Source organism: Plectropomus leopardus, chromosome 9 (assembly GCF_026936395.1).
Source record: "Plectropomus leopardus strain MGB_pleo_1.0 chromosome 9, ASM2693639v1, whole genome shotgun sequence".
Classification (NCBI taxonomy): domain Eukaryota; kingdom Metazoa; phylum Chordata; class Actinopteri; order Perciformes; family Serranidae; genus Plectropomus; species Plectropomus leopardus.
Genome location: NC_142184.1, coordinates 19,817,515 through 19,825,173, shown reverse-complemented (window position 1 = coordinate 19,825,173; position 7,659 = coordinate 19,817,515). Strand labels below are relative to the sequence as shown.

General features: G+C 40.6%; 1 protein-coding gene across 1 annotated transcript; it reads left to right on the top strand.

Annotated features, from left to right (window-relative positions):
• The first annotated feature begins 830 nt into the window (after window positions 1–830).
• On the top strand, window positions 831–6,529 carry arf3a (ARF GTPase 3a). The gene is made up of 5 exons (XM_042491147.2): window positions 831–940; window positions 2,653–2,835; window positions 2,926–3,036; window positions 3,965–4,089; window positions 4,185–6,529. The coding sequence occupies exons 2-5, from the start codon at window positions 2,688–2,690 to the stop codon at window positions 4,344–4,346; spliced, it is 546 nt and encodes a 181-aa protein (XP_042347081.1). The 5' UTR covers window positions 831–940; window positions 2,653–2,687; the 3' UTR covers window positions 4,347–6,529.
• Window positions 6,530–7,659: the final 1,130 nt, after the last annotated feature.

Here is a 7,659-nt window from a genome sequence, read left to right as displayed (position 1 = left end):
ATGCAAAGTGGAAAGGGAGGTCACACTAAATACTTGCAGCTTTATCCTATTGAAATAGTTTTATTCTGAACTATTTAATGAAAATAAATAAACAATAATAATAATAAACTTTATTTGTATAGCACCTTTATATAAGAAATGCAGCCCAATGTGCCTTACAACAAAGAAATTAAATGCACCAAGTTCTTCACATGAAAAGACATAGAAAAAAACATCATAAAACCTGCATGTAAAAATAAGGTAAGATCAGAACAGAATACATAGAATTCACCTTTGTATGGATAAGACCCACTTGACAATACTATTAAAAGTAAGATAAAAATAAGGATAAAAATATAATGCACAGAGTGCATAACATAAGATGGAAAATAAAACCCACTGAGATAATATCAATAAAAAATAAAGCTAAAAATAGCATGTATAAAATGCATAAAATTAAGGAAAAAACAGCATTTTAAAAAGGTGGAGCAGTGGGTAAGTGTGAAGCAAAATGCAAAGCAGTTATTTAAATGCAGTTTTTGCGTTTTTTAAATACTGTATACACATTTTCTGTATGTTCTGGTCATATTTTAGTAAAAAGACTACTGAGAATTAAATATGTATGACCATGAGGCCTATATCCTTGCTAAAATACAATGTTTAAGGTGGCCTAAGACTTTTGCACAGTACTATATACATAAGTTTAGATATTGATTCTGGTTTTATAAACAATTATTCGTGTTAGATAGAATTATTCTTTTTATTTTATTAGGATTAAATGAGGGCTGCCCTCCAGCAGTGCTCCTGGCTTTTCACAAGTCATTGGGGATGGCAAACGTGAGAGGTGCGCTTGACAACCCAACTATCGCGAGAGCACACATTTCCCTAACCGTTGTTCATCGCGAGACTATCATCCAGTCCTCTGCCTGAATCCAGCTGGTAGCCTGCCTGCCGTTGACGGGTAAGTGTGAATGAGATGCAAATGGTGAAAATACTCAAAGACGTATACAAGTAGTAAAGGTGACCGCAGCGTGTGTGTGGCTGTATTTAACGCCTTGTTACGGCCTCTCGGTAAAATGAACCGCCGTTAATCGACGACATCAGGCCGACTGGTGCGCTTGTCGTGACTGTACGAGGGGGATTACAGCACACAAATTGACCCGGAGAATTTTTTTCAATCCCGAAGACGTTAGCTAATATTGTCGCTAGCTAACTGCGCTCGAATAATTGTCGTTTCACGGTATAAATACGTGATTTGGCTCATTCAAATTCATCGCCTGCCTGAACTGCAGCATCAGCCGTGTACCTCTCGCGTTATGACAGATGTACATGGATGTGCGGCCACTGCAGCTGTAACAGGCTATGCTAGCAGCTATAGCATTTGCATTTGCAATAAATTAATGATAGCTAGGTCTGTGATAGCATCAGTTGCATTGTGAAAATAAAAGCTTCTTAGAGAAAAAAAGACTTTGCTCCAACTGCAGCACAGTAAGCTGTGGATGCTTATTTTTGGGCTCATTTTGTAATATCCCTAAATTAGCCCAAAAAGCCCCTCAGGTGGATGCTAGCACAAGTTGACAGCAGAGTTGGCCTGTTAAAGGGGCCATACGACGACAGAAAAGTAAAGTTAATAGCTTCTTAGGGGCTGTTCGTTATTTATGAGAGGGAAGGGGGTGGTGCAAAAAGGCTGCGGCATGTTAATTAATTGTCTTTAAGCACTTGGGAGGGCTATATGTTTTTTATTTTGGCTATGGGGAGGGGCATGCAAGTTTAAATGGCTATATTTTGTATTTTACAGCCGATTTTTAAAAATCATTTATCATAGCCAGAATGTGTAATAACAAAAGTGATGGATTTTTTCACATTTTCAATGCCCCCTGAACACAGTATATGTGAAGATACTGTCAGAAAAAAACTAAGCTTAAAATAGTTTTATTTAATCAAAATCACTTTATTCTACATGTCTTATTTAAAATTTTGCCAAACAATAAACCGTTGTACAAACCAACCAGCATACACAACAAGCTTGAAAATCCAAGACTTTTTTTCAGCACCAAGATTTCATCTTTAAAGGTTAAGGTTTAAAAATTTAACAACGAGGGTCACTCAGGGAGGCTCATGGAAAAATAACTGTAGTTTTTGGGAGGGTGAAAAAATAAAGAAAATCAAAGTCACACCCCACCTACCCCCTTACTCTCATAAATAAAGAACAGTTCCTTACCTTAATGCTACAGTCTATGTGCACCACGCATTCTCACAGCCTGAGGTTATGTGTCATTAAATGTAATATGAATTGATTGTTACACAGGCATTTATTCAGTTGCCAGCAAACAGCTTAAAAGGTGGTTACACTGCACCACATGAAAGTTGATCCACATAACAGGGATCAAGTATGGCAGCCGGTTTCCCCTGTGAGTTGTCAAAGTGTAACGCAACAGCCTTTAAGTCAGGTTAGCCGCCTGCTGAGGTGTGAGGTGTGAGGTATGCTTTTACTGGCTCTCCTCTGAGGTGGCTTCAAGCCCTAACGAGGTGGTAATGTTGAGAGTTGCTTTTGAAGAGCTACTGTGACTTTTTTGTGTGTGGTTTTGTACTTTCTGTATGTGGTTTACGGTTTGTTTTGGCTGCTTTGTTGCTATGTATCGCAAGCAGTCCTAAAAGTTCCCTGTGTAACAGTTCTGTTGCAGTTGAGGTGAGAGCTGCCAGTCATCATGGGGAACATCTTTGGCAACCTGTTGAAGAGCCTGATAGGCAAGAAGGAGATGAGGATTCTCATGGTGGGGCTGGATGCTGCTGGGAAAACCACCATCCTCTACAAGCTGAAGCTGGGGGAGATTGTCACCACCATCCCCACAATCGGTGCGTGAGGGAAGGATTCGTTATTACTGATAACTTCTCGTCACCGAATTTATCCAGCCCTTCTAACTCATTTTGATTTTATTTCATCAGGTTTCAATGTTGAGACAGTGGAGTACAAGAACATCAGCTTCACCGTGTGGGACGTGGGTGGCCAGGACAAGATCCGTCCCCTGTGGAGGCACTACTTCCAGAACACCCAGGGTGAGCCAAACCAGCAGCCCCTTAGATGACGCATACGTCGATCATATTGGACTTAACAGGGTCGCTCGGTGCTATGGCAGATCCTGCAGCAAACGCTCGCCCCCAGCACCTGAGGGCATATCTGACTAATGTTTTAGATGAGGTCATTTGCACACAGCCCCCAACTGTTTCAAATTATGATCATCTTAGTCACGTTGAAAGCCTCAGCAATAAATGAACTAGGTTTAGCAATAAGCATTTTTAACAATATGATGTCAGCATATTGTTGAAACTGTGGATGGATTACTGAATGGGCCATTGGGTACAGGCCCAGGACCCGAAGAGTCACAAAATGAATACAAAAAATCTCAAAATGACTACAAAGACAAACAAAATGACTACAAAATGATGCGAAGTGACAACAAAGAGACTACATATGACAATGAAGAGTCACAAAGTGACTGAACAGAGACTAGAAATGACCACAGGGAGACACAAATGATTGTACAGAGACTCAAAATGACTACAAAGTGACGTACAGACGCCTACAAAAAAAGATGCAAAATGACTACAGACGCAAAACAATTACAAAGAGGAAAAAATGACTATAAAGTGATGCAAAGCAAGTAGAAAGAGCCAAAATGACCATAAATAGACACAAGATGACCTCAGAGACTCAAAATGACTATAAAGAGATACAAAGTGACTACAGAGAGACACACAAAATGACCACAATGGGACAACATGAATACAAAGGGATGCAAAGCAATTAGAAAATGACCGTAGAGAGACCCACAATAGCAGAGAAATGCCTAACAACCAAAGACACAACACAACAACAAGAAGCTCCTGTGTAGGAGAGACGGTGGGGCCTTCTGCATGTCTGTGTCCAGGAGATCGTTTTGGTTTTGTTTAACCCTTAAAAAGACACTCTTATCTTTCCCCACAGGTTTGATCTTTGTGGTTGACAGCAATGACCGCGAGCGGGTGAACGAAGCTCGGGAGGAACTGATGAGGATGCTGGCTGAGGACGAGCTGCGGGATGCCGTTCTTCTCGTCTTTGCCAACAAACAGGTATAGACATCCTTGTGTTCCCTCCTTTGAGTTCACTACTTTCTGCACCAACTCAGGTCTCCTGATTGACACACCTGATGGGATTTTTTTTTTAGGACCTGCCCAATGCCATGAATGCCGCAGAGATCACAGACAAGCTGGGCCTGCACTCGCTACGCCACCGCAACTGGTACATTCAGGCCACCTGCGCCACCAGCGGAGACGGTCTCTACGAGGGTCTGGACTGGCTGGCCAATCAGCTGAAGAACAAAAAGTGAGGGGTCCGGTCAGTAGAGTGGGGAAGAGCCTGGGTGCCAGCTCCAGGTAGAGGTTATAGGGGATCCATTGTGTTTACATGGAGAGGCAGTGCTGAAAAGCTCCCAGGGGGTGACTCTCAATGGCTTTCCCCCAAAAAATACTTGTTTCATTTCTTTATTTTGATTAAGTTCATTTGTTTTGATCTGCGGTGAGCATTTTTAAATATTTACAAACCGATGGTGTTGACCAAAATTACTTACAATTTACACGCTGAATACATAAATATCAGGATGTAATAGTATAATGTCACTGTAAAGGCATATGTATTTCCCCTACTTTGCAGTCTCTTTACCTCCTTCAACCTTTTAATATGTTCAGAAAACGATGTGACGATGTAAAAGCAACCTTCCCTCAGATACTTAAAATGTAAATTATAAAGAATGTCATAATAGTATAGTGGGACTACTATCTCAGAATACTATCACATTGTCTAAAAACAGTATACTCGTACAGGCTCAGATAAATGTAAAGTTGTCATTTTCCGTCCATTCTTGTGTTTTACCACCAAATTATGCGCTTCAGAGCTCAATTTGTGCTATTTTATTTAATTTTTTAGAAACAAGACTGGATGACATACTGGAAAGTCGTAAACAATTTATATTTTTGTCGACATGTATTAATTTATTTATTTATTCTTACGTTTATTTTCAGTGTATCATATGGTTTTTCTCCCTTTATTGCAATGTGCATTTACTGCTAAGGCAGCTGGTGATAAAAAAAAAAGAAGAAGCCCTGGTATCACTGTATATTACCGCTTCCCAATCTGCATGGAGATATCCCAGTACTGGCTCGTGGGCTTGTAAGAGCTGTGAACTACTGCAGGCTGCTGCTGTAAATAAAGATTTCTTCTTGGTCGACTTGCCTGGCTCAGAAAGGGTTAAAACAATTTGTCTGGCATCAGCGAGGTGTGATAGCTGAACTGATACAGATGACAGAACAGGAACACTGTACCAGCTCTGTGGCTTAGGGGGGAAAACGCTGCTATAGGCCTGTAGAGAGCGATGCAGCAGAGCATGTGATTGGCAATATCAGAGAGCTTACATGGTTTTCGAATGTTTTTTTAAGTCGGTTCGTGCTGCACTATATCCATCGAAAGAACTCACATTGCTTGTCATCCTGATTTATTCATCTCTGATTGGCGTGACATTACATGTGTTTCTTGTGTTATCTCTCTGTATTATGTTGCACAAAATAACTCTAGATGCATTACTGTTGTACACGTCTGTTTTTTTTTTCTTGTATTTTTCAGATGGAGTATTTATTTATTTTGGACCAAAACGCAAGTGTTGATTTTAGTGTTTCTTAATTTGCTAACTAGATCAGACTGTCGTCTTTTTGAGTGTTCATAAATCACATAATTTGAAAAAATAAAATAGGAGAGAGGATGATCGTAATACTGCATCATAAGGCATGTTAATACTGTACAAGATCTGTAATAAAAGTGAAATATAATAGCCTGTTTCCTCAGACTATATTTGTTAGTCTAAATTACTGCTGCTGGTTGGAACAATGCTGTACTGATAAATGTTATGGATTTAGTGTAAAGTTTACCGAAAAACCTTCTAATATGCAAAAGCATGCTTTTCTATGTCAGCGCAACTGTATATATGTTTATGTAACAACAAACCATGGTATTCACGGTCAAGTTGAAAGTGTTGTTGATACACCTGTAGATATTGGGGTCAGTGTGTTGGCAGACATGTATAACTGACAGCAGCTTGTGTGTGTGACGTGCCCTCTATTACGTTCAGTTTGGTGTGAAAATTGTTTTTGTGGCCTTATATTGCCAGTGGTTATTTTCTCTTTGATAACAGGTTTGTATGTAGGGATGTCCAACATTCAAGTATCTCACCTATGATCTGTAACACTGACGCACTCACAGTACTGTTGTGGCTAAACTGTCCCTCTTTTAATGACTATTGGCAGATTTTAAACTTGAAAAATGTAGAAAAGCGAGACACTGCAGAACATTCCAGCTGATAAAGTTTATTCAAAAAGGAGCAGATGGAAAATGGATTTATCTAATTAAGTGGAATATTATCAAGAAGAGACAATAAAAACAGAAACAAACTGGTGCAGAAGTGTTGATGATTTGATGATTCCTGGCACTACGTCGATCAATCAATAAAATGACCAAAACACATTTGCTTTGCCTTACTCTTCTTTCCTTATTATCAGTGATGGACCAAGCACTATTGGTTCCTTAGCAAAACTGACCCAACCCCCACGCTGTAAATAAAAAATTAAAATTTTATTATTATTAGTAGTAGTAGTAGTAGTGGTTGTAGTATTCTCTTCACATTCACTCTACTATCTGCCTTATGTTCAATTATTTTGAATGTTAAAAACAAACATTTTTCTGGGGGTGGGGTCAATTTTGGTCAAAGTGTATTTTTCTGATACTGCTCGTCACAGAGGGGCTACAAACTATGGTGGCTGACTTGAAAATGCACATGTCCCTATTTGAAACCAGTGTTTGTTTTGTCCTTTCTGGGTTACAGTGTAAACAACATGGCGGACTCCGTGGACGAGAACACGCCCCCTATGATGATAGAAATGGCTCATTCTAAGGTAACGAAAACACAGAAATACTTTATTTTTAGTTGGTTATACACTAAAGAAAACATACTTTTTATATTATCTTCAATTTCTCCCAGTGTATCCCCCCTAAATCCTACACACTGCATCTTCAAATCAATTAATTAACTTGGTCAAGATTCTGATTTTAGGATTTGTAACAGAGGCTAAAGTCAGGTTTATTAAGAGCACATATTATGAGCTCGATTGTTGAAAATGTGCTGGTGGACATGAGCTGCCTGGGAGAGAGCAGGTCAAGTAGGTGGGAAGGACATGGATCTCTGTCGCCTTTCTCTTTTGGCCTTTCCTAACTGCTGCCATCAAGAGAAGTTTGGCACGATCAGGTAGTTTCTCTGTGGAATTGCTGCCCTCCGCAGAGAGTCATTTTGTCTGGGCCAATCAGAGGTCCATGTAGGGGAGAGTGGCGCTGTGTCTCCAGGGGTGTGACAGCAGTATGTGGGTCAGAGCTGCTCCCGGGGCCACCAGCCCCCAGGGCCCCCTGCAGGATGGCCACAATAGTAGCCCCAGGGCGGATGCCATAGCTGGGATTCCCACCCGTAACCGGGACGCCTTCACCCAGGGCACAGACACACTGGCAGCAGCCCCACAATCAATTCATCAATCTCTGAAGGGAGTGGCAACCGCAAAAGGCCACAGCAGTCACCCCCACGGCTCGCCTTGGAAGGGACAGGGCCA

What these genes read in the sequence shown, in the direction of transcription:
- arf3a (XM_042491147.2), top strand. Translation starts at nt 2,688, where the DNA reads ATGGGGAACATCTTTGGCAACCTGTTGAAGAGCCTGATAGGCAAGAAG. An exon ending in CTACTTCCAGAACACCCAGG is followed by an intron (nt 3,037 to 3,964) that starts GTGAGCCAAACC and finishes CTTTCCCCACAG; the next exon opens with GTTTGATCTTTGTGGTTGAC. An exon ending in TCGTCTTTGCCAACAAACAG is followed by an intron (nt 4,090 to 4,184) that starts GTATAGACATCC and finishes TTTTTTTTTTAG; the next exon opens with GACCTGCCCAATGCCATGAA.